The sequence below is a fragment of the Chiloscyllium plagiosum genome, chromosome 23 (genome assembly GCF_004010195.1).
Source record: "Chiloscyllium plagiosum isolate BGI_BamShark_2017 chromosome 23, ASM401019v2, whole genome shotgun sequence".
Classification (NCBI taxonomy): domain Eukaryota; kingdom Metazoa; phylum Chordata; class Chondrichthyes; order Orectolobiformes; family Hemiscylliidae; genus Chiloscyllium; species Chiloscyllium plagiosum.
The window spans coordinates 6,693,561-6,720,338 of record NC_057732.1 but is presented as its reverse complement, the minus strand read 5'-3'; the positions used below and the strand labels follow the sequence as shown (position 1 = coordinate 6,720,338).

At 44.8% G+C, this 26,778-nt stretch overlaps 1 protein-coding gene across 9 annotated transcripts in view; it reads right to left on the bottom strand.

The window, feature by feature from the left end:
- The window catches only part of sox5 (SRY-box transcription factor 5), a 384,221-nt gene that overhangs the window by 66,512 nt on the left and 290,931 nt on the right, over nt 1–26,778 (bottom strand). For all 9 annotated transcript variants that reach the window (XM_043713394.1, XM_043713395.1, XM_043713397.1 and 6 more), the window contains 2 exons: nt 18,147–18,327; nt 9,875–10,047 (listed from right to left, as the gene is read on the bottom strand). In XM_043713394.1, coding sequence (XP_043569329.1) covers nt 9,875–10,047; nt 18,147–18,327 — 354 coding nt within the window. The remainder of the gene's footprint in view (nt 1–9,874; nt 10,048–18,146; nt 18,328–26,778) is intronic.

Here is a 26,778-nt window from a genome sequence, read left to right as displayed (position 1 = left end):
TTGTAAGGAGATCTCAGTTAATTGTAAGAATAATAGGGTGGTTACCGTAGGGGATTTTAACTTTCCAAACATAGACTGGGACTGCCATAGTACTAAGGGTTTAGATGGAGAAATATTTGTTAAGTGTGTACAAGAAAATTTTCTGATTCAGTATGTGGATGTACCTACTAGAGAAGGTGCAAAACTTGACCTACTCTTGGGAAATAAGGCAGGGCAGGTGACTGAGGTGTCAGTGGGGGAGCACTTTGGGGCCAGTGACCATAATTCTATTAGTTTTAAAATAGTGATGGAAAAGGATAGGCCAGATCTAAAAGTTGAAGTTCTAAATTGGAGGAAGGTTAATTTTGAAGGTATTGGGCAAGAACTTCCAAAAGCTGATTGGGGGCAGATGTTCGCAGGTAAAGGGACGGCTGGAAAATGGGATGCCTTCAGAAATTAGATAACGAGAATCCAGAGAAAGTATATTCCAGTTAGGGTGAAAGGGAAGGCTGGCAGGTAAAGGGAATGCTGGATGACTAGAGAAATTGAGGGTTTAGTTAAGAAAAAGAAGGAAGCATATGTCAGGTACAGATAGGAGAGATCTAGAGAACCATTACAAGAGTATAAAGGCAGTAGTAGTATTCTTAAGAGGCAAATCAGGAGGGCAAAAAAGGGGATGTGAGATAGCTTTGGCAAATAGAGTTAAGGAGAATCCAAAGGGTTTTTACAAATACATTAAGGACAAAAGGGTAACTAGGGAGAGAATAGGGCCCCTCAAAGATCAGCAAGGTAGCCTTTGTATGAAGCCGCAGGAGAGGGGGGAGATAGTAAATGAATATTTTGCATCAGTATTTACTGTGGAGAAGGATATGGAAAGTATCGAATGTAGGGAAATAAATGGGGATACCTTGAAAAATGTGATGGGGGCGTCTGGTGAATGGAGCAGTGGAGGAGGCTGGTAGTGGGCCTTTCAAAGTTGTATTCAACCCTCTTGCCACTCAGGTGAGGTCGGCACTGACTTGCCCCCTGTTCCTATTCCCCAGCTCAAGTTTATCTGGAGGGGCCTCCTAACTCCCACATCCTAAACGAGACCTCAGGAGTGCCACTGATGAACCTCTGAGAAACTCTGCCCCATGTAGTGTCATTCCAATGACCTCCCCAGGTCTGACACACTTACAGTCATAGAGATGTACAGCACAGAAACAGACCCTTTGGTCCAACTCATTCACACTGACCAGATATTCTAAATTAATCTAGTCCCATTTGACAGCACATGGCCCATAGTCCTCCAAACCCTCCCTACTGATATACCTGACCAGGTGCCTTTTAAATGTTGCAATTGTACCAACCTCCATCACTTCGTCTGGCAGCTCATTCCATACATACAGCACCATGAAAAAGTTGCCCCTTAGGTCCCTTTTAAATCTTTCTCCTCTCACCCCAAACCTATGCCCTCTAGTTCTGGACTCCCCCACCCCAGCGAAAAGACCTTGACTATCACCCTACCCATGCCCCTCATAATTTTATAAACCTCTATCTGGTCATCACTCAGCCTATGATGCTCCAGGGAAAATAGCCCCAGCCTATTCAGCCTCTCCCTATAGGTCAAACCCTCCAACCCAGGCAGCAACATCCTTGTAGATCTTGTATTTGTATAGCTTGTATTTCTACAAGCCTCTGAAGATTTACAGCTCCTACTCACTCATCCTGCCACTCATCAATGCAGTTAGTTAAGGCTGGGCGCTGCAATTGAGTAAATGAGCACGCAGCACATTCTGTGCATCAGAGTGAACAGTGCAGGTTACTCACACATCAATTGCCTTATCCAATTTTTCTCCCTTAAAAACCAACCGCAGTTCACCTACTTTCATTGAATAGAGACGTTTAAATCACCCTCAACAATCAGCCCCTCCTGCTTGACCCTAATCCACCCAAAATGTCCACCCCAGTCAAAGGTCAGGTCCCCTCCATTGCTCGCACTCACAACAGCAGGTGATTTACCTGTCACTGCCGCCTCCTCCTCCTGTGTACTCACCATCTGATTCGTAGCCTGCATGTCAATCAGACTGACATGACATGCATTGTGGAGTCAAAAGTGGGGAAATGTGTCCCTAAAACATGGGCCGATCCCAATTTCCTGACAGAACCTGCATCCTTTATGGCCACAACTCCTATCCAATTTCAACCCACCCTGAGGATCACGGCCATCACGGCCTTGGGGTGGGTTCATACCAGAGCTGAAATAATGATGGCGCAGATGCAAAACAGGCAGGTGCAGGCTAGGCCATGGAAACAAAAAAAAAACAGCAAAACTGGAGAAGGTGTAATCCATTCGGCCCTTTGAGCCTGCTCTGTCATTCAATATGATCATGGCTGATCGTCCAGTTCAGTCCCCTGTTCCTGCTTTCTCCCCCATACTCTTTGATCCTTCTAGCCTTGGGAGCTATATCTAACTCCTTCTTGAAAACAGTCAATGCTTTAGCCTCAATCTCTTTCTGTGGCAAAGAAAATTCCACAGGCTCCCCACTTTCTGGCTGAAGAAATTTCTCCTCATCTCAGTCCTAAGTGGCCTGTCCGGTATCTTTAGACTGTGGTCCCTGGTTGCGTTCTCCCTGGTCATCAGGAACATCTTTGCTGCATTTAGTCTGTCTAGTCCTATTAGATTTTATAGGCTTCTATGAAATTCGCCCTCATTCTTCTCAACAACAGGAAGCAGAGATGGCTAAAGAGAGGTTGAATACTGGTGTTCAAAATTATAAGGGGTTTTGACAGAGTAAATTAAGAAGAAATCATTTCTGTCACTAGCCAGAGGCAGCATAATTCGCAGAAGCACCAGGAGGTGTTGACTAAGGAAACAGTTTACACAGAGAGAGGTTCTAATATGGGTGGCACTGCCTGAAAAAGAGGAGTGGAAACAAATTCAAGTGTGACATTGAAAAGGTAATTGAATAAACAATGGAAAAGGAAACATTTTTAAGGTTGAGGGTTAAGAACAGTGGAGTGGGACGAATTTGCCAGCTCTTTGCAATGAGCAGCACACATACAGTGGGCCAAAAGGGCTCCCTTCGCCTCATAAGATTGTATGCTTCTAACTCCATTGAAACATGAGTCCCTGGTTTCCTCTTAACCCATCTGAGCTAAGCGGAGAGTAAAATAGGCCAAGGCATCAAACAGGTGCCCAGAGCAGGCCCTCTTAGCTTTAAACCACCGCATTGGAGTCTTTGGGTAAAAGTGAAGTGAGGCTTCTTGAGATCATACAAGAATGGTTAGGAAATCTGGCCCATTACTTCATAAACTGATCCAAACTTGAAAGAAATGGGTAGCACATTATCTCTTTTTTAAAAGAAAGGAATATTCCACCAAAAATAATAAAACTGGGCTCTCCTAAAATAGTATGAGGTCAGGAAAAAAATAACAGGGCCAAGAGTTGCATGTAGTTAACTGGGCAGGAAAAAATGCCAAGCACAGCATTCAAACAGGCATCGTTGCCATTACAGACATTAGAGCAATACTCGACTTTGTGTCTTCATCACCATGGTGAATCGAAGAATGTTTTACCCAGTATAAGTAGTACAAAGCCTAATTGTCCTCACTGCAGCTTGTACGATTCACAATAGCCATAATAACCACATTCTAATGTGAAACACATATACTCACATAATAATGGACTCAAAATAAGACCTGACAGTATCAAAAGCATGGCCTTATTACTCTTCACAGAAAGAGTTAAGAAATCTGGGAGGTATATAGTCTATGTTAAGATCCCAAACCAGACTGTCAAATGTAGGTTACAATCGGATTAGGGACGAGAATTTATTTTTGTTTGTCTTTTTAAAGTGAACAAACGAGTAAGTGGTAGAGAAACTTAGTACATCTGGCAGTACCTGTAGAGAGAGAAACAGAGTTTACGTTTCGAGTCTGGTATGACTCTTAACTCCGAAGAAAAGTCATACCAGACTTGAAATGTTAACTCTGTTTTTCTCTCTCCACATATGCTGCCCAACCTGCTGAGTGTCTCCAACATTTTCTGTGTTTGTTTCAGATTTCCAGCATCCACAATATTTTGACTGTGCTGTTGTTTGAGAGATCCATGGGACTTATGAAGAGAATAACATCTCAAGATTCCATGGGTTTGAACAAATAACAATCAACTTTACTACACAATGTTAAAACAATGATACCATCTATAATATATATATAAATATACACAACTTATTTCCAATACCCAAAATTGAGGTGTAAATATAATTAATAGACTGTGATTGAACACACTTCAAATAGCAAATGCAATCAAGAAAGATCCAATGGTTTTCTCAGTAAATACACCCCCCAATGTGTTAGTCACATGATCACCAAATCTTATTCCATTTCACAATGGATTATAAATCTTCAATTTTCCAAACTGTCCTTGAAACTCCCTCTTTAAGAATTGCTTCGTCATGGATAGCCTTAATGGCTGCTCCCATTCTGGTCAATCATCTTTGCTTCTTTAGTCTACTGTCCTCTCGTCTCTGAAACTGAACTCCAGTCCTTATCTTCAAGCATTAATTCAGCTCTTTACAGTAGCTGGCTTCACCAAGTCAGCCTCATCCTTGGATTATTTCCTAAATTCCAATTTTACTCATTTACGCCTAAGAAATGCCATTTGTGAGCTTTTCATCCTCAACTTTCTCAGATGCACTGAAGTGTAAATGCTCACTGGCTTCTTGCAAGCCCCTTGTACATTCGCCCCTCACCACCACACCCCCCCCCTCCCCCAACGTAGAACCAGCAACTTTCCCACTTTCTCAGCTCCCTATAAATTCCTCCAAGTTCTGACTCCAACATTTAGCTGCCTGCCAATTCCTCAACTATCTTCCTGAGTTCAAACAGTACGGAACCACACAACAGCTCTTGATTCACCACCTTGTCCCCCAGAGTATTTATGTCCTTCAGCTCCCTTCCCAGCAGTGCAGCTAACTGCAGCACTCCTAACTTCGAGTCTGCTTCTGTCCTTGTCTTTTTCTTCAAACCTGTGTCCTTTGAATTCCTCTTCAGTGATTTTCCCCCCCTCCCTGCCCCATTTCAGAACAATCAAATGGATGATCTTTGGGACCAAGTGTAGCTTAATGGTTAAATTTTCACAGCCTACTGGAAATGGATTTCATCACAACTTTTAGTCAGAAGACAACAGAAGAGCTTTATTTTATTAATTCATGGGATGTGGGTGTCACTGGCTGGGCCAGCATTCATTGTCCATCACTAATTACCCCAGAGGGTAGTTAAGAGTCAACCAAATTGCTGTGGGTTTGGAGTCACATGTAGGCCAGACTGGGTAAGGATGGCAGTTTCCTTCCCACAGGATGTGAGAGAACCAGATGGGATTTTCCCTGACAATCAATAATTGTTTCATGGCTATCAGTAGACTCTTAAATCCAGGTGCCAGTGTGAAAGATGGATGTGATAGAAAGAGGTGCGAATGAGCAGGCCACAGTTGGTATCTATGTTCTTCGATGATAATTACCTGATGATGTAGCAGACTAGCATATTCACACCTACACCAGTCCGTAAAATGGATTAGTCAAAATATATTTCACTGCAGTATGTGATTGATCTTATAAAGATAAAACTTGGGGGCTTTGAGGTAGCCTTCCTAAAATCAGCATTATCAATTGCGCGACAAATACCTGTTATCTCCTAATAAGTCCTTCCGTGTGGGTTTGCAGTAAGTATTAATCTCATGACCACTACCCTTGACTCACTTGTCGATCAGGACAAAACAGTTAACAATGCCCGAATCAGGAGCACTACCAAGTAAACCTCTCAGATTCTGGTTACCAGATTATTGATTTGATAAACATAGTACACATCTGATGTTCTGAATACTGACGTTTCTTAAGCAAAGTTGAGGAGGGTAAGAAAAATCCTTCAAATAAAACTGTAGGACTATAACCTGGTGTTGTGATTTTTAACTTGATTTGTGAATGATTGAACACTTGGATTCATAGAGTGACTTTAACATGCTGCATTGTCCCAAAGTGCCTCACAGTAACAAGATAAAATAAAGTACAGTACATCAAAATATATTAGATCAAAAAACCTAATCGACAATATCTTTAAGGAGGAACACAAGATAGAGAGGTTTATGGAGAAGGTGTCAGAGCACAGACCGTAGACAACTGAAAGCATGGTTACCAATGATGAAGCAATTAAAATTGAGGATGCTCTTGAAGCCAGAGTTAGAGGAGCACAGATATCTCCAATAATTGTTGTGCTGGAAGAGATTATAGAGACAGGGAGTGGCAAGGCCAAGGAGGAATTGGAAAACATGGAGAAGAAATCTGAAATCATGATGTTGCTTGACCGGGAGACAATGTAAGTCAGTGAGCTCAGGGGTGATGGAGACGATGGGCATGGAAGCAATAGTGCTGTGGTGGCAGAAAAGACGCAAGTTGCCAGGACCCCAGAGAATGGTATCGACATTGGTGACTGGAGGAGCAGAGAGGGTGAACTCTATGGAAAGGGAAAGATAAACGTTTGAAGCTTTAGTAATATCAATTTAATATTAATTTATTCAGTGACTACAATTTATTCAATGATTTATTCTGTAATCCAAGATGGCACCTGATCATGATGACATTATCCACTTTTCACTGTACCTAGGTGCAAGTGACAACATATTAAATAAATCTAAATCTAATACTGAATCAACCAATTTACTCTCAGCAATGTTTAACAACCAGCAATATAATAATGACTGGATAATGACTCGAAGCTTCTATCTATTGTCAGCTGGCCAAAGAGGCAGGTGCCTACTACCCGTGACCCCCAGACTTGTAGTAGCTCACTTTTCCTCTCAGTGACTTCAAACAAAAGTGTTCAGACGGTGGAGAAAGAAGTCAAACTCACATTCTGCTAACCATGGCAGCCACTGTGTAAGAGAAATAACAGTGTGGGCTCGCATTAAACAGCGCCGCTTAATTAAGTTTGACTCCTTGCGTCAAAACTTTCAGGACAATCTTGCAACGAAGCGCAACAGAAACAGAGCTCTGAGCAGCAGAGAAGTGATTGAATGAGAAAGATGTGAAGGCAGATGGTTGTACTTTTGTAACTTAATCAAAACACTGTGAATAGTCGCCTGGCTCTGCCTGAAGTCATGTGGGAGAGTAACAGCTGATCTGTATTAAAGAAGATTAACTCTCAGTGCCAAGACTAAGGGGTTGGATTATTTTAATGCAGTGTGTTGCAATACAAGCAGTCAGGACAATTACTGCCATTAGTTTTGAATGACTGATCTGTAACTGCAACTCACAGCGTTTGCGAGCTGGAGACTTCATGAAGATGAATTTCCATACCATCAAAGACATTTTAATGGGCTCCAAATCAAAACCGCAGAGTCTGGTTCACGAGTACATAAAACTCCAAATGAAGGCTTCCCATCCAGAAGTATTTTGTTGGTTGTCATTTGACGACTCCCAGCTGGTAGCACAGGGGAATGCACCCAATGCTGCTTCTTTACAGAAACCAAGTACAGATGCTCTCTGAAAACGCCAACTGCTGCATCTACAGCTGACTTGAATATACTTAACAAATAACTGCAATTTACTGGAGCTTCGAAAGAACATTTTAGTCACTTTTTATTAGTGTCTCTCACTATCCCTTATTCCGCTTTTATTCCACCACAGCTGGTGCGAGAAGGCCTTAAGAATCTTTTTCTGATTACGAGAGCTGCCTATAACAATTACACACGCTACTCACTAATGGAGGGTTAATGTTGAGATTAAAGAGAAGGGCTTCCTTCTTGCGAGAGCCAGGGTTTTTTTTTTGAATTCTAAAAATAAAATTTGCTGTAGCATCCTTCTGTCTGTGCCTCAGCCCCAGCTCAAAGCTCTGCTAACCAGTCTGATAATGACTAACAGGGTTAATACAACCACAATGGTTAACCCTCCGTGAGCCAGCAGTGTCTGCATCGGGAGTACGTTGGTGGTCTGAATAAATGTGGCGCAGAGGGATTGCCATGTGGGGTCTGTGGTTCTCAGTGTTTCCCTGGTTTCTGAATTTGGATAGGAAGCCGGCTGGTGCTGCTCCCGAAGAAGAGGGAAGGAAAGCTGGACCCAAGAGCCCACACTTGGGTTCACAGTCATCCATTCCCAAACCACTGGCTGCACCCACTGCGGCCTTTCAGAAAGTAAACAGGCCTTCCTGTTGACACTCTCTGGAAGCGTGCTGTCACACGGGTCCACCTTAACATTACGCTCGGCTGCCAATAAAAAAATAAGAACACAAGGCATCTGAAATGAATCAGTCGCTCGCTGCAAAAAAGCCAGAGAGGAGTTTCCTCCCCACCTCCTTCTCAGGGGTAGTTCAGAATGGGCGATAAATGTCAAAATCCTAGACATAACTGAGGATAAAGCCTTTATTGTGGCACATTTGGATTCAGTATTACCAGGAACAGGGCAAATATCAATCCGGTTTACTGTCGATGATGACTTGCACTTCCGTTCAAGAGTATGGGTCTGTGAGTCAGAGAATCCTTACAGTGTGGAAGCAGGCCATTCGGCCAATCAAGTCCACACTGACCTTCCAAAGACCTGTCCATCCAGACCCACTCCCCTGCCCTACAACCCTGCATTTCGTATGGCTAACCCACACCTCCCAGGACACTATAGCAATTTACCACAGCCAAATCAGCCTACCCTGTACATCTTTAGACTAGGAGGAAACCGGAGCACCCAGAGGGGACCCTCGCAGACACGGGGGGGGGGGAATGTGCAAAGTCCACACAGACAGTTGCCCAAGAGTGCAATTGAACCCTGGTCCCTGGCGTTGAGGTAGCAGTGCTAACCACTGTGTCACCCTATGCTCACAATGCAGCTCTGAGGTTCGGTTATTCAGAGCTATGCACTAATGTGGCCAGGTACAACTTTGTCCCAGCAAGATGCAGTGGAGGGGAAAGGTGTAAAAGATAACATGGAGAAGGGATGAATTTATTAAAGAAACATGATTTTGGCCCAGCTGTATGAGGACTGCTGGCCTTTTCACTCAGGAGACTGAATTCTGCTTTAAATATGAGCTAGGTGGCAAAGGCTTTGACAGCACCATGCGACAGGACCCAACCTTGGGTATGCTGCCAAGGCAAATGCCACTCTCCCTGGGCATTGTCCTCCACCATAACTGGCAGGAAAAAGAACAGGAGATAACAGAGATATTCAGCAGGTCTGGCAGCACTGGAACTTGCCTTACACCGGGTCTTTAACCTGCCACGGTCTTCAGCATCTGCTATGTATCATATTTTTCCACAACAGGCAGAGATTACCTGTGATTACCAATTATTTGAACAGATCATTGATATGGCATTTCTAGCATTTGTATGGGATTATCAGTATAGAGGCAGTGTTGTAGAACAGCACGTGAATTATTGAAGAATTATTTTGACTTGTCTCTGCTTAAAATACAAGTTGTTCAGAAGCAAAGGTCTCGATATGGTAAAAAAAATACTAGCAGCAATATGTAGCAAAGGCTGTTGTATGCTTTACAAAATCCCACACTCTGTAAACGGTAATACTGTTATTTGGTGCAAGGCGTGAACTAATTTAATTAGAAATTCCAAATTAAATTAGGCTATGCCTTCCCACAAACAAGTAAACAAAGTTAATTCTGGCCCTTTCTGAACCCCGTTCATTCCTGATGCCTTTGTGCTAAAAATAGTGTCTCTTCGTCTAAATCAGATGCTAAATTTCATTAAATGAGACTGAACGGGGAGGGGTTGAGAGCACTGAGACTGTGCCTAGTTCTCTCAATAAAAGGCACATTGTCTCTCTCTTTCTCTCTCTCTTAAGGCAGGCAAGCTGCAATAAAGCTGCCTGCCACTGAAAAATAAAACCCACAACTCGGAGCCCAGGCATCGCAAACTGACCTTTTCCATCCTGCAGTTATTTAGTCCCAGACTGTTGATGACTGCAACCTTCCCGTCCAGTGCCTGCTGTTCCCTTCGAAGCTGCTCCTTCATTTGCCTGGCCTCTTGAATTGCCTTAGCCACGGCATCATGGTCATTCAAATAACCCGAGGATGTGATGGACGACAGGATGTCTGGATAGAAAGGAGCGGGGAGAAGAATAAAGACCAGCTTGTTCGCAGAATCAACTTGAGATGTTGAAGAGAAGGAGAGCAAAGGGCTTTGTGAATAATATCCAAAGTGTTACAGTACATGGAATAGACCATTATCATTTTCTTTTTAAGAAACACTAAGCATCTCTACATTGCTCATTAGAAACAAGTTATGAAGGGACTTAATAAATACTTTGAAAATATTGCCTCCCAGTTAAACCTTGCTCTAAAAGTACCATTCTGCTTGTGAACGCTGCCATCCACTGTGCGGACCCAATCTTTGGGTTTCGACCTGCTATTCAGCTACTAGGTGCATCGCAGTGAACCACGATCCTTACCTTATCCTCCTGCCCACATCTCGTCATTTCCAGCACAGGCTGTTGGATGACAATGAGGATTTGGAGTCTGGTCAAATGCCTCCTCTCCTGCTTGGCCCAAGAGCACCAAAGCCAATTGCAGTCCCGAGATCAAACCTAGGGGTCCATCCTTTAAGGACCAGAGATGAGGAGAAATATTTCTCTCAGAGGGTTGGGTGACACTGGAACTCTCTACCTCAGCTGATGGCGGATATGGAATCGTCAAATATTTTTAAGGCAAAGACAGACAAATTATAGTTATAGATTTGAAGGTTTTTGAGGTAGATAGAACATGGAATTTGAAACAAAAACAGAGCAGCCATGATCTTACTGAATGGTAGAACAGGCTGGAGGGACTTAGTGGCCTAATCCTATACCGTACATTTGCGCAGAACAGTGAATAAAGTGCTTTCTCTCCACAGATGCTGCCAGACCTGCTGAGCTTCTTCAGCACTTCCTGTTTTTATTTCAGATTTCCAATTTCCGCAATTCTTTTGTTTTATCTTAGTTAATAAACTGAGAGGAAAAGAAATAGAAACAAAAGGAGTTTTCTGATCCATACACCTCAGCTTTCCTTTGGTTGATGATAATACAAAACATTTATCTTGAGTCTTGTGTGGTTGTAGGATGTCCCACAGCCAGAGGGTTTTAAAGTGTTGTTACTTTAAAAGTGGGACGTCACAGGAGATGGGAATAGTATACTGTACTGTTAAAGACTTGGATTAATAATGGCACTACAGCAACTAGGGAAGATAAACTGAGTTCATGATAATGCTGATGCTAATGCTATAGGATTGTAGTCAGAAATAAAATGAACAGAAAGTGCTGGAGAAACTCAGCAGGACTGGCAGCAATGGAAAGAGAGAGAAATAGAGTTAACATTTCTAGTCCAGTGTAATCTGGAGTCCTAAGGGTTTTTGGAAGAGTCATACCAAATTTGAAATGTAACTCTACTTCTCTCTCTCCGGAGTTCCTCCAGCACTTTCGTTTATATTTCAAAGTATCCACAGTGCTTTGCTTTTACGCAGAGTTACAAGACAACGGCCTAGTGGTATTTTCGCTGGATAGTTAATCCAGAGACCCAAGTAATATTCTGGGGTCCTGAGTTTGAATCCTGCCATGGCAGATGGCTGAATTTGAATTCAATAGTGCAAACAAATCTGGAATTAAGAGTCTGATGGTGACCATGAATTCGTGGCCACTTGTTGGAAAAACTCATCTGTTTCACTAATGTCCTTTAGGGAAGGAATCCTTACTTGGTCTGGCCTACATGTGACTCCAGACCCACGGCAATGTGGTTGACTCTTAGCTGCCCTCTGGGTAATAAATACTGGCCCTTAACCCGTGCATGAATAAAACAAAGAAGAACCCATCTAGTTCATTAACAGTCTTTAGGGAAGGAAATCTGTTGTTCTGATGTGATTCTGGATCCACAGCAACATGGCTGACTCTTAACTGCGCTCTGAAAGAGCCAACAGTTGTTTTGATGTAGCTGGCTTATCACCACCTTCTCAAAAGGCTGCCATGATGCCTACATACAGTGAACAAATACTGAAAAAATACACAGGCAACATGGAACACAGCAGGATCCCACACAATAACCAGATAATCTGCTTGTACTGATATTGGTCGAGGGGTATATATATTTGTCAAGACACGAGGGAGAACTCGGCTTTTCCTCTTCCCATAGTTCTGTACGGGCCTGACCCTCCACTTGAAAGGACAGACTAAGCTTCAATTTAACTTCCCATCCAAAAGCATATTCCTCCCACACTGCCAGTATTTGCCTGGGTTCCATCTCTAACTGAAATTTGAACTCTTAACTCTCTCACCTAGAGGCAAGAGTGCAACTAATTGAGCCAATCACAAAGGCAGCTTCTGCATCGATGAGGCGGTCCTAGCGCCTGGCTGCTCGGGCGGAGACGAATTTGGGTTCTCAGCGTCCAGAGCAGATTCATGGAGGCGGAGATGAGTTGGGCCAGTGCAGTACCTTATGTCATCGCTGGTGTCTGCATTGGTGAGGTGAGCCCAAAGCAAACACATGACAGCAGTGGCAGTCGAGTTTGGGCTGGTGCGGTACCCAATGGCATCTGTGGCATCTGTATTGACGAGGTCTGTGGAGGACCCACTTGCGAGGGCTTTGGTGGAGGCAAGATGGTACCAAAGAGTGGTGCCTTTTGTTCTAACGGCAGTGATCTAGCAAAGGGAACCTATGCCAGGCCACCAGGCCAATGGCGGAACACTTAACAAAAAGGCCTTTAAAGTTAAACACTTTTACTTCATTTCTTCATTTTTCAGCCTTTATATGCAACGTTTTGCTTTATTTTACTGTGTTTTAAGATGCTGCTGGAGAGAGGCGACACTATGCAACACTTTTCACTGTATTTTGTAAATAAATAAATCAAATTGATAGCCCCAAACATTTTCAAGACATAACTCCAGCAAACATAGAGTCATAGAGATGTACAGCACGGACACAGACCCTTCGGTCCAACCAGTCCATGCCGATCAGATATCCCAATCCAATCTAGTCCCACCTGCCAACACCTAGCCCATATCCCTCCAAACCCTTCCTATTTATATACCCATCCAAATGCCTCTTAAATGTTGCAACTGTCCCAGCCTCCACCACCACCTCTGGCAGCTCATTCCATACACATACCACCCTCTGGGTGAAAAAGCTGCCCCGTGGGTCTCTTTCATATCTTTCCCCTCTCACCCTAAACCTATGCCCTCTAGTTCTGGACTCCCCAACCCCCAGGGAAAAGACTTTGCCTATTTACCCTATCCATGCCCCTCATAATTTTGTAAATCTCTATAAGGTCAGAAGTCTAATATTAATCTTGCAGCATGGTTCGGTGAAACTATAACGCAAAATAATAAGGAGTAATTTCACTTCTAGCAGGAAACTAATTCTAAAAGTTGCAAGAGAACTAATTGCTTAGAATCAGAAGCAACTCAAGAAATCTATTTCTTGTGCTGTTCCTATCTCACAAACTGGTGGAGCTAATGACCAAATGGGCAAATGATTCCAGTCCAGGTCAGCTTAATTGATCCTTTTGCAATTTCTTCCTGACCTCTCCGCCCCCACCCCACTCCGGCCTATCACCCTCACCTTGACCTCCCTCCACCTATCGCAATTCCAACGCCCCTCCCCCAAGTCCCTCCTCCCTACCTTTTATCTTAGCCTGCTGGACACACTTTCCTCATTCCTGAAGAAGGGCTTATGCCCGAAACGTCGATTCTCCTGTTCCTTGGATGCTGTCTGACCTGCTGCGCTTTTCCAGGAACACATTTTCAGCTCTGATCTCCAGCATCTGCAGCCCTCACTTTCTCCTTTTGCAATTAGCACAGTTTAGTCAGATTAGAATAGATTTGATTCCCTACAGTCTGCAAATAGGCCCTACGGCTGAACAAGTCCACACCGACCCTCCGAAGAGTAACCCACCCAGACCCATTTCCCTCTGACTAATGCACCTAACACTATGGGCAATTTAGCATGGCAATTCACCTGACCTGCACATCTTTGGACAGTGGGAGAAAACAGGAGCACCCAGAGGAAATCCACGCAGACACGGGGAGAATGTGCAAACTCTACACAGTCACCCAAGGCTGGAATCCAACCTGGGTCCCTGGCGTAATGTGGCAACAGTCCTAACCACTGAACCACTGTACCACCCCACCTTTTAAGTGGGTCAACAGTGAGTGTGGACAGGTAGCAGCCATGACTCAATGGCTGGCAGCTATAAATCAGAAGGTTGTGGGTTCAACTCTTTTCCACAGACTTGAATCCTAATCTCAAGATTCATAGCCCTTCAGTAATATCGAGGGAATGCAGCACTGTCAGGGATGCTGTGTTGCAAGGGCAAAGTTTAATTATGGCCTTTGTTATGTCCCTCATTCAGGGCAGCCTGCATGCCCCCTAGTCTGATGGCGGTGGGGGTCTGTGAGGGTGGATTGAATTGGATGGGATGGGGACCAGATTCCAAACTGGTTTCAAGTTGGTCATGGTAGCAAGGCAATTGATAGCTGTCAATACTGCCGACGACAGAGCCCCTTAAACTGCCATTTGTTCCCTAGCTAAAGATCTACTGGGGCATTGGGGACATGATAAAGGAGGTGAGTTAGATCACAGCTGGAGTATTCAGTACCCAGTTGTGGGTCACCCATTATAGGAAGGATGTGGATCCATTGGAGAGCACAGGAGCGATTTACAAAAAAGGCTCCAAAATGAGTGGTTAGCACTGCTGTCTCGTGGCACCAGGGATCTGGGTTCAATTCCACCCTCAGGCGACAGTCTGTGTAGAGTTTGCATACTCCCCCGCGTCTGCATGGGTTTCCTCTAGGTGCACCAGTTTCCTCCCACAGTCCAAAGATGTGCGGGTTAGATGAATTGGCCATGCTAAGGTGCCCATAGTGTCCAGGGATGGGCAGGCTAGGTGGGTTCACCATGGTTAAAACCCCACCCCGTTGGGGATGTGGTAAGGGGGTGGTGGTTCTGGGAGGCATGCTCTTCAGAGTGTCAGCGCAGACGTGATGGGCTGAATGGCCGCTTTCTGCACTTGAGGGGTTCTACGATTCTATGAAAAACTTTACTTCCCGGGAGAGATTATTCTCCTTGAAGAGAGGAAACCTAAGGTGAGTTTTGATAAAGATTCTCAAAATAATGACCAGGCTGGAGACAATAGAGAGGGAGTAGCTGTTCTCGCTCGTAAATTAAAGGGTGTGGATTAAAGTGACACGGAAAAATACCAAGGGTAATATGAGGAAAGATAAATCACTTCACACAGCAAGTGGTTAGGGTATGGAATGCAATGCCTTGAAATGTGGAGGGGCAGCTTCAATTTGGGCATTCGAGTGGGAATTGGATGATTTAGATAGAAAATGATAACACGAGAAGAGTTCTCTGGAAAGGTCACTGGATTTGAAACATTAACTCTCTCTCTCTGTCAGACCTACACAGTTCCTCCAGCACTCTGTGTTTGTACCCTCATCATCATTCCTAGCTATCGCCTCAATTATTTTGACCAGATTTGTTAAACATGATCTTCCTTTAACCAAACTATGCTTCTCAGTCAACAGGTTTTGAATTCAAGTTCCAGCCTCGGCCTCAACAGCAGAATTGCAGGTAGATACTGTAATGTTATACTGAGGGAGTGCTGCACTGTTGTGTGTGTAGTCTGACTGATGAAATTCTGAACTGCTCCCCCCACTGCTTGTTCAGGCCCTTGTAAAAAATTCACTGGCATGGTTGGAGGATTTGAGCTATAGGGAGAGGTTGAACAGGCTGAGGCTGTTTTCCCTGGAGCTTCGGAAGCTGAGGGGGTGACCTTATAGAGGTTTACAAAATCATGAGGGACAGGGATAGGATAAATAGACAAAGTCTTTTCCCTGGGGAGGGGGAGTCCAGAACTAGAGGGCATAGGGGAGAGAGGAGAAAGATATAAAAGGGGCAATTTTTTCACGCAGAGGGTGATACGTGTATGGAATGAGTTGCCAGAGGAAGGTTGGTACAATTGCAACATTTAAAAGACATTTGGATGGGTATATGAATAGGAAGAGTTTGGAGGGATATGGGCCAGGTGCTGGCAGGTGGGACTAGATTAGATTGGGATATCTGGTCGGCATGGATGGGGTTGGGTGGAAGAGTTTGTTTCCATGCTGTACATCTCGATGACTCTATGATTCTGAAGAAGGACTAAGTCAGTATCCCCAGTGTTACTCCCCAGTATTTACTCCTCAATCAACACCATTAGAACAGGTTATCTGGCCATTACCTTGTTGCTGTCTGTGGGAGCTTGCAGTGTACAAACTGGCTGCTGCACTTCCCCACCTTTCAACAGGAATTGTACTTCTGAAGCACCTCAATTCTCGGTGAGGTTTGGGGATGTCCTGTACTCGTGAAAGGTTCCATGTAAATGCAAATTATTTTGCTTCCGAAAAAAGGTTTTGGTCTGTTGCATGCAAAAAATATTGGCAGCGTCTTGAACTGATATTCAGAACATAAATAATGTCTCTTAATCCACTCCGTGACCCTGAAAAAGTGGCTTCCCTTCCAAACTCACAGCACGCAGGACAAAAGAACTACACCAAACAATAACCACCCCTACATTCTTTCACCGTTATCGTGCGTGTTCCTCTGCAAGTTTTTACAGGAATGTGAGACAATTTGCACAAACAAATAAAAAAAGCACATAGCAGCTGCAGTGACATCACAAGAAAAGAATTGGTCTGAGTTTTCTCCAAACTTGTCATTTCATGACCAGCCATCGTTAAAGTCACACCCAGGAATTTGGCCGTATAATGCAAGTTAATTGGGAGTGCTGACTTGTTGCTTTCTCAGTTCATTGTCAAGTTTACTGATCCAGTCCAGTACCGCAAGTGCAGTTTGCTATCAAAAGCTAAATCTGGCTCAATGTGGAGTCCTGGCCGAAAGGGAGAGAGGGGCAGGGGCAGGGAGGAATGGCATAGGACAGGAGGGATGGGGAGAGGAGCAGCAGGGGAGCGATTGAGAGGGGTCAGTAGGGCAAAGATGGAAGTAGAGGAGGCAGTTACACAACATACATTAAACAATGGGCATGGAGAAGGAGCAGTGGGAAGGAGCAGCAGTAAGGGTGGAGAGAATGAGACACATGAGCAAGTTATCATTTGAACCTTAAACCAGTCACTTCTCCCTACAAAGCATAGAGAGGATCCATTTTTGGAATGCAGAACATCTGACTCATAAATTCATGCATCTGGTAACCAGTGTTCTGTTGGGAAAAAGACATGCACATGCAAATTTACTCGGCACGCTCACACTCACTGGCACAAACCTGCTCACCCATTCATTAATCAAACACACAGACTTGCTCACACACAATTCACTCACGCTCAATCACTTACATGCACACAGACTCTCACATCACATGTTCTCACTCACTGAATCCCTATAGACCATTCAGCCTGTTCAAGTCCACACCAACCCTCTGAAGAGCAGCCCACCCACCGACAACCCCTTACCCTAACCCTTGTAGCTCCACATTTCCCATGGCTAACCCACCTAGCCTATACATCCCTGGAATCTACAGGCAATTTAGCCTGGCCAATCCACCTAACCTGCACATCTTTGGCTGTGGGAGGGAACCAGAGAAGCTGGTAGAAACCCACGCAGACACAGGGAGAATGTGGGTAGACCATTTAGGACAGAGATGAGGAGAAACTTCTTCATCCAGAGAGTGGTGGCTGTGTGGAATGCTCTGCCCCAGAGGGCAGTGGAGGCCCACTCTCTGGATTCATTTAAGAAAGAGTTGGATAGAGCTCTCAAAGATAAGTGGAATCAAGGGGTATGGAGATAAGGCAGGAAGAGGATACTGATTAGGAATGATCAGCCATAATCACATTGAATGGCGGTGCAGGGTCAAAGGGCTGAATGGCCTACTCCTGCACCTATTGTCTATTGTCCACACAGACAGTCACCTGAGGAATTGAACCCGGGTCCCTCATGCTACGAGGCAGCTGTGCTAACCACTGAGCCACCACACCACCCTACTCAGTGGCACACATATATTCACTTATACATAATCACTGGCACATACAGACTTAGTCTCACACGTACCCACTCACAGACATATACTGGCACACATGCTCACATACATACACTCATTGGCACAATCACAGACTTTTCCACAGACACAAACTTGGCATTAAGTGGAAAGGAAGAAGAGAACTAGTCTGGTGCTGTACCTATTGAGGTCATTCGACCAGGTGGGCCACTCAACGTGGCGGACATGACCGGTTTGAGGTGGCTAGATCCTGTGCTCATTTTCAAGGGGGGAATCTGGGGAGAGTTGGGCGACGCGGGCGATTTTGTGGGGTCGAACGTTTTCGGCTTGGCTGAGAGGTTCAGCGGCTGTGTCACCTCGTCCTAGAGAGAAGGGAAACATAAAACCACACACCGTGAGTGAGGCACAAACAGTGGAGCGCATCGTACAGAGCGATGGATACACTCGTGGCTCTGAGAGCCAACAGCCAAGAAACCTGACAGTCTTCTTCATAAATACTCATTTTTCCGCTATCAGTGCACATAATGAAAATCAAAGAGCTACGTTCAATTGTAAAAACATGCTTTATAAATTAATCAGGCTGCTGATATCATCCTGTTGATGAAATAATTGCATCAAATTAAGAGAGGACGTTCACATGACAGGATGGCAGAATCAGATAACGTTCGCTTCCCAGCTGCACCCACACACTCCTCCAACTGATTAATAAAACAACAATTAATTCACTGCGGGCACAGGTGGGGCAGCAATGGGGGCTTTTACTCCAAACAACATTTCTTTCTTACGCTGTCCCACTGTCTTGTAAATTCTGACAATCAGGAGTAGACCACTTGAACTTCCTCTGCTATTCAATTAGGTCGCTCCCTAACCCATTCCCATTTGGGCATTCCGGCTCTCTGCCCTGAGGGCAAAGATTGGTCAAGCTCAGTTTCCCAAACTGCTCGGTTCACCCTCAGGCTTGACGGCTTTTAGCTGCATGCAATCCAGAAAAGACGCAACACTCCAAATATTGACTTCCTAAAAGATTATACTCTTTAAATCCGAAATCAAGTGGCAGCTCTCTTAGCAGAGAAGTCTCCTTCAGAAGGACGTGATTCGAGGAGGACTTTGCATGTTCTTGAAGCCCCTTCAAGTCAAATGGGAGTTTTTGTGATAAAGATCACAGCGGACCCTAAGGGTCACCTACATGTCATATCCAAAAGTTGAGGCCTTAAATCATTTAGAGTCATTTCTCAGCATCCAGCAACAGACAGCTGGTCCTCAGATCCAGGAGATCTCTCAACCTAACTTGAAGCAACCCATTCCTAGTAACACCGACACCTTTAACTGTAGCTACATTCTCTCTGTCAGTGTCTCCCGTTCTCCTTTTGAGGGTTTGGGCCTGGACTTGTTCTGAAATAGTCTACACTCACCAACAAAGTACTGCCATGGATTGCCAACACTGTCTGCGGGATGGATACCCAGAAGACTCCCACGCACCCATCAACTGATAAACGGATCAGTTTGTCCACCTTACAAACGCACCTTCTACGGCCAACAAATTCTGGTATGGAACCCAGACACGGAGTTTCTGGCTCAGAGCTAGAGATTCTACAATTGCCTCAGAAGGCCAACGGCAATTGCAATATTTCTACTGTGCTTGAAGCACAGGACACCAGATTTTTTTTTTTTTGGTTAGGCTTCAGATCTCTTTATCTTGGGATCCACATGCTAAAAAACTAGAATTCTCTCCCACCAAAAGATTGTGGATTCAAGGACAACTGGTCCCTTCAAGATTGAGACTGATTGATTCTTCTTCACTGAGAATATTGGATGTCAGTAACAGGGGGTCGAGATACACACATTGACATTGACCCCATGGAATGGAAGCTTAAAATTGTGGTGCTGGAAAAGCGCAGCAGGTCAGGCAGCATCAAAGGAGCAGGAGAATCAACGTTTCGGGCAGAAGCCCTTCTTCAGGAATTTGGGTAAGACTTACTGGAATTTAGTTATAGAAACTCGGAGTAGGAGTAGGCCATTCTGCCCTTCAAGCCTGCTCCATCATTCCTGAAGAAGGGATTATGCCCGAAACGTCGATTCTCCTGCTCCTTTGATGCTGCCTGACCTGCTGCGCTTTTCCAGCAACACATTTTTAAGCTCTGATCTCCAGCATCCGCAGTCCTCACTTTTTCCCATGGAATGGAAGAGCAGGTGCAAAAGGTTGATTGTGCTTGACTGTTCTGAAGACCTGAACAATAATACTCACAGAAAACTTGTGTTTTCTCGGAGTGGCTCCAAGTTATAACTGATTTGGAAGATCACACATTGTGGTAAGACTTACTGGAATTTGGATATAGAAACTAGGAGCAGGAGGCGGCCATTCGGCCCTTCAAGCCTGCTCCATCATTCAATATGATCTTGGTTGATCATCTATCACAACACTATATTTCCGCTTTCTCTTCATACCCCTTAATGTGTTTAATATCTAAAAATCTATCAACCACTTTCTTGAATAGACTTGGCCTCCTCAAGCTTCTGTGGGACAGAATTCCACAGGATGACCACTGTCTGAGAGAGGAAATGTTTCCTCATCTCATTTCTGAATAGCCTACCCCATCCCCTGAGACTCCAATCCATCTTTCCAAACTCCCCAACCAGGGGAAACATCCTCTCTGCATCGAGTCTGTCCAGTCCCATTAGAATGTTACACTTTGCAATCAGATCCTCTCTCATTCCTCTAAACTCAAGTGAAGACAGGCCCAGCCAAACCAATCTCCCTTCATAGGGAGACTGCTGCCTTTATAGAAGAGCATTGCTGAGCATTGCTGCCATCACTCCCTCAGCTGCTTTGGAACAGAAGCAAAGACAAGGAAGATCCAAGATATTGGGCAGCTCCATTACTCTAGGGCAAAGTGAGGAGGCAAAATACAGATCCCATCTCGAGGACTGAACCCTGTGCTATTGATATTATTCTGCACCATACTCCCTAGATGACTGAGTAACCAGTTATAGAGTCATAGAGATGTACAGGATGGAAACAGACCATTCGGTCCAACTCGTCCATACCGACCAGATATGCCAACCTAATCTAGTCCCATTTGCCAGCACTTGGCCTATATCTGTCTAAACCCTTATTCATATACCCATCTAGATGCCTTTCAAAAGTTGGGGTTGTAGCAGCCTCTACCACTTCCTTTGGCAGCCCATTCCATATATGCAGCACCATTTGCGTGAAAAAGTTGCCCCTTAGGTCTCTTTTATATCTTTCCCCTCTCACCCCTAAACCTATGCCCTCTAGTTCTGGACTCCCCCACCCCAGGGAAAAGATATTGTCTATTTATGCTATCCATGCCTCTCATGATTTTATAAACCTCTATAAAGTCACCCCTCAGCCTCCAACACTCCAGGGAAAACAGCCCCAGCCTATTCAGCCTCTCCTCCACATCCTCCAACCCTGGCAACATCCTTGTAAATCTCTTCTGAACCGTCTGATAGGAAGGAGACCAGAACTGCACACAATATTCCGTTACCCTTGATGGCCTCAAAACTAAATACTGGAATCCTCTTCCAGTTCTACAATAGTCCGAGAGCAACTCTCCATGGCCCTCTTACATGACCCTGAATTTTACTGTTCTGTCGCTGGTGATAGTGGTGTCTGCAGTTGCGTGGATTGCAAACTTTAAAGATTCCCAACCACTACTCTACCCCCAACACCACCACTACCATCTCTGTACTTCTTCAAACCTATTTCAGTGCCAAATCTTTTGGTCATCTGTCATCTTTTGGACCTATTGCTTCCCTATGCACCTTGTTGTCAAATCATTCTCCTGTATGGTATCTCGGGATGTTCTACCATACTGAAGACTCCAAATTAATTCAAGTTTTTGTTGTTATTGTTGTTGCAGACATATTACAACAACTTTTAACACTCTTCTATACATATTTTATCTTTCTCGATAAAAATCAATGGAGCACAGCAGGTGTCTCATCTGCTGTCAATCTTCAAATTATATTTGCTTCTCTACTGAAGCTGAACTCTGACATGCATTCAGCAGGGAAGCTTCAGCAGAATCAATTCTTGGCATCACAGTTTACTCGTGCTGACAGATTCTCAGGCTCCCTCAAAAGCAAAACAAGCAACAAGCTCTGCGTTTCTTTACCCACACCACCCAGCTTATGATTTTAACGTAGCCTTGTGTTCATCGGTGTTGAAATGCATGGTGAAATTAACAAAATTGCGGGAGGTTACAGAAAAGGAATAGTCATAGGTGATGGAATAGTCATAGGTGATACACGCGACAGAGGTGTCAATTACGTCACACCTCAGGACTGAAAGTGACAAGTTTCCAATCTCGTTGGTTCTGTCGGGATGGAGCCTACAGGCAGGTCAGTCAGACTCATCACTCAGCAGGGCTTTTTTTTCATTTGTTCACATGGACATGCATATCACTGACTGGGTCAGCATTTATTGCCCATCCCTAATTGCCCCTGAAAAGGTGATAGCGTGTTCCTTCTTGAAATGGTGCAGTCCATGTGCTGTAGGTAGACCCACAATGCCCTTAAGCAGGAAGTTCCAGGATCCTGACCCAGTGACAGTGAAGGAACGGCGATACATTTCCGAGTCAGAATGCTAAGCTGCTTGAAAGGGAAACTGCAGGTGGTGGTGTTCCCAAGTGTTTGTCAACTCTGTCCTTCTAAATGATAGTGGTCACAGGTTTGGAACGTGTTGTCTGAGGAGCCTTGGTGAATCTTTAGACAATACACACTGCTGGTACTGAGCATCAGTAGTGGGGGGGGTGAATGTGGTGCCAATCAAGATGTCTCCTTGTCCTGGATAGTGTCAAGCATCTTGAGTGATCTTGGATTTGCACCCGTCCAGGCAAGTGGGGTGGGGGGCGTATTCCATCTCACTCCTGACCTGTGCCTTGTAGATGGTGGACAGGCTTTAAGACGACAGGAGGTGTGTTACTCGCTGCAGGATTCTGAACCTGTGACTTGCTCTTGTAGTCATTGTATTTATATGGCTAGTCCAGTTGGTTTCTGGTCAATGCTAATCCCCCAGATGTTGACTTTGGGGGGTGGGGGGGTCCATACAGTGATGGTAATGAAAATTGAAAATGAAGAGGCAAAGGTTAGATTCTGTCTTGTTTAAGATGGTTATTGCCTGACACATGTCACTTGCCTCTTTTCAGCCCAAGCTAAATGGTGTCCAGGTCTTGCTGCACATTACATGGACTGTAACAGAATTTGAGGTGTCACAATGGTGAACATTGTGCAGTCATTGGCAAACATCCCCACTTCTGACCTTGTGATGGGGGGGGAAGGTCAGTAATGAAGCAGCTGAATATGTTTAAGAAATCAGACTCAAAATGTTAACTCTGCTTCACTCTCCACAGATGCTGCCAGACCTACAGATTTCCTCCAGCTTTTTTTTAAGTCTATAGCCTAGGAGACTCCCCTGAGGAGCTCCTGCAGAGATGTCCTGGAGCTGAGATGACTGACCTCCAACAAGTATGTCCATCTTCCTTTGTGGAGAAAGTGAGGTCTGCAGATGCTGGAGATCAGAGATGGAAATGTGTTGCTGGAAAAGCGCAGCAGGTCAGGCAGCATCTAGGGAACAGGAGAATCGACGTTTCAGGCATTAGCCCATCTCTCATCTTCCTTTGTGCCAGTGCAGAATTTTCTTCCAGATTCCCAGTGATTCCAGTTTTGCTGAAGTTTTCTTCGTGACGCACTCAGCCAAACGTCAACGGCTGGCGCTCTCACCTCACCCTCTGGAATTCAGCTCTTTTGTCCATGTTTGGACCAAGGCTGTAGTCAGGAGCTGAGTGGTCCTGGCGGATCTCAAACTGGGCATCACTGAGCAGGTTATTGCTGGGGAGGTTCTGTTGATGACTCCTTCCATCACTTTACGGATGGTTGAGAGTAGACTGATGGGGTGAGTCATTGACCAGTTAGAATTTGTCCTGCTTTTTGTGTACAGGATAGCCCTGGGCAATTTTCCACATTGTTGGTTAGATGTCACTGTTGTAACTGTACTGGAAAAGCTTGGCTAGGGGAGTGGCAAGTTCTGGAGCACAAGTCTTCAGCCCTATTGTTGGGATGTTGTTTAGGTCTGTAGCCTTTGCACCTTTCAAAGTCTCCAAATGTTTCTTGATATCAAGTGGAGTGAATCGAATTGGCTGAAGACTGGTATCTGTGATGCTAGGAACCACTGAAGCAAGCCAAGATGGATCATCCACTTGGCACTTCTAGCTGAAGATGGATGTATATACTTCAGTCTTGCCTATTGCACTGAGATGCTGGGCTCCCCCATTATTGAGGATGAGGATATTTCTGGAACCTCCAACTCCTGTTAGCTGTTATGTCCACCATTCATGACTGGAGATTATACAATTGGAGAGCTTAGATCTGATTTGTTGATTGTGTGATTGATTAACCCTGTTGTTTACATGCATTTTCTGAGGTTTGGCACGCAAGTAGTCCTGTCTGGTAGCTTCACTACATTGACACCTCAGTTTTACATATGCCTTGGTGCTGCTCCTGGCATGACCTCCTGTACTCTCCAATAAACCAGGTTTGATCCCTTGGCTTGATGGTAATGGTTGAATGTGTGATACACAGGTTCATGAGGTTGCAGATTGGACAGAGTACAATTCTGCTGCTGTTGGTGGCCCACAGTGCATCATGGATGCCTAGGCAGGATTTTGTCTCCACAAGGACTGTGCAGTGATCGCTCTTATGATACTGTCATGGACAGATGCATCTGCAGCGAGCAGATTGGTAACGGTGAAGTCAAGTATGTTTTTCCCTCTTGCTGCAGACCCGGTCTAGCAGCTATGTCCTTTAGGACCCAAGCAGCCTGATCAGTAATGCTACTGCCAAGCCACTCTTGCTGATGGACATTGAAATCCCCCACCCAGAGTACATTTTCCAACCTTGCCACCCCTCAGTGTTTCCTCCAAGTGTTGTTCAACATGGAGGAGTACAGATTCATCAGCCGAGGGAGGACGATACATAGTAATCAGCAGGAGGTTTCTTGTCCATGTTTAATCTGAACCCATGAGACTTCATTGGAGCCGGAGTCAATTTTCAGGACTCCCAGGGCAACCCCCTCCTGACAGTATATCACTGTGCTGCCTCTTCTGCAGCGACAGGACATGTCTAGGGATGGTGTGACTGTGTCTTTCATCAGTATGACAATGTGAGGCTACTGTTGTGGGCAATTACTCCCACTTCTGGCTCAACTTCCCAGATTTTCATGACTGTGCAGGGCTGAGCTTGCCACTGTTTTACCCGATGCCAAAGTTGATGACTGGAGATTTGACCCGTTTCATTCCTTTTCGACTTTGTACCAGTTTGATACAGCTGGCCATTTCAGAGGGCAGTTAAGAATCAACCACACACGTAGGCCAGACCAGGAAAGGTCAGGTGGTGTCCAAGATCCTGCGGCACCATCTGAAAGAGAGTGGTCGCCCAGCTGCAGTGAGACCATGCATCCCCAAGCACCATCAGCTAACAGATTCTCTCCGGGTGTTAATATGTTGCTGTTTGGGGGATGCTGTTGTGTGGGAAGTGGCAGACGTGAGGGCATTGGATAATTTTGTTGGATCGTAATGGTGAACAGGAATATGGGGGAAGACCAGGAGACTGGCACTAGGTACTAATGCTGGACTAAATAATGGAGCTAGTACAGGCGCGATGGGCCGAATGGTGGGGGGGGGGGAAGGAAATTCTTAAAATGTGCATTAGGAGGGCAGCTTTAAAATGCAGTGAAAGTAAATGTGCATTTATGTGGCACCCTCACAATCCCAGGACAGGTTGAAATGCTGCACGGCCAGTGAAGTACGTTCGAAATGCAGCCTCTCTGACAATCTCAAACCCAGCATTCCAACCCGCCCATGGGCAAGGTCCCACAAACAGGCGGGTGGTCACCATGTTCACGTGATATATGGTGGGCAGGTCCGAGACAGCATAATTGTACATGTTTCTACAGTTTCTGCTGCCGATGACCTGTGAGTCAGAGACCGACAGTCAGGACAACAGGTAGAAAAATATTTCGTTTTCCCTGCAGCGTCATTCCTCACAGAGAAAAGTAAATAAAAACAAGAGATAACAACGCAAGAGTGCTTAGATAGCTACAGTCACATCCGATGGAGGGGTGCAAGGTTGCAATGCATAAAGCACAATAAATATTTTAACAAGAAAACAGTGATAGTTTTTGGAGTTTGTAAAGCAGACAGTATGCAATTGTGTTGTTCAGCATGACTATAGAATGAACATCTTATCTTATTTCACCCGCGGCAATGTCGGTTTCTGCTCACCGGCCAGTACAGCACACTGAGTCAAGACTATTGCACTCAATTCAGGGTATGGGGGAACTTCAAATTCTGCCTGCACAAGCAAGGGTAAGCAAGGGTGAGCTGGTGAAGCAAACGAGGAGAAAAATGGACAAAAAAGGAAACAAGTAAACCACACCAGTACTAAGAAGGAAATACGCAGAGAAAAAAATGAGGTACCAAGGTAAACTGGCCAAAAATATAAAGGAGGATAGTAAAAGCTTTTTTAGGTATGTGAAAGGCAAAACAATGGTTAAGACTAAAATTGGGCCCTTGAAGACGGAAACAGGGGAATATATTACAGGGAACAAAGAAATGGCAGAAGAATTGAATTGGTACTTCAGATCTGTGTTCACTGGGGAAGACACAAGCAATCTCCCTGAGGTAACAGTGGCTGAAGGACCTGAACTTAAGGGAATTTATATTTGCCAGGAATTGGTGTTGGAGAGACTGTTAAGTCTGAAGGTTGATAAGTCCCCGGGGCCTGATGGTCTA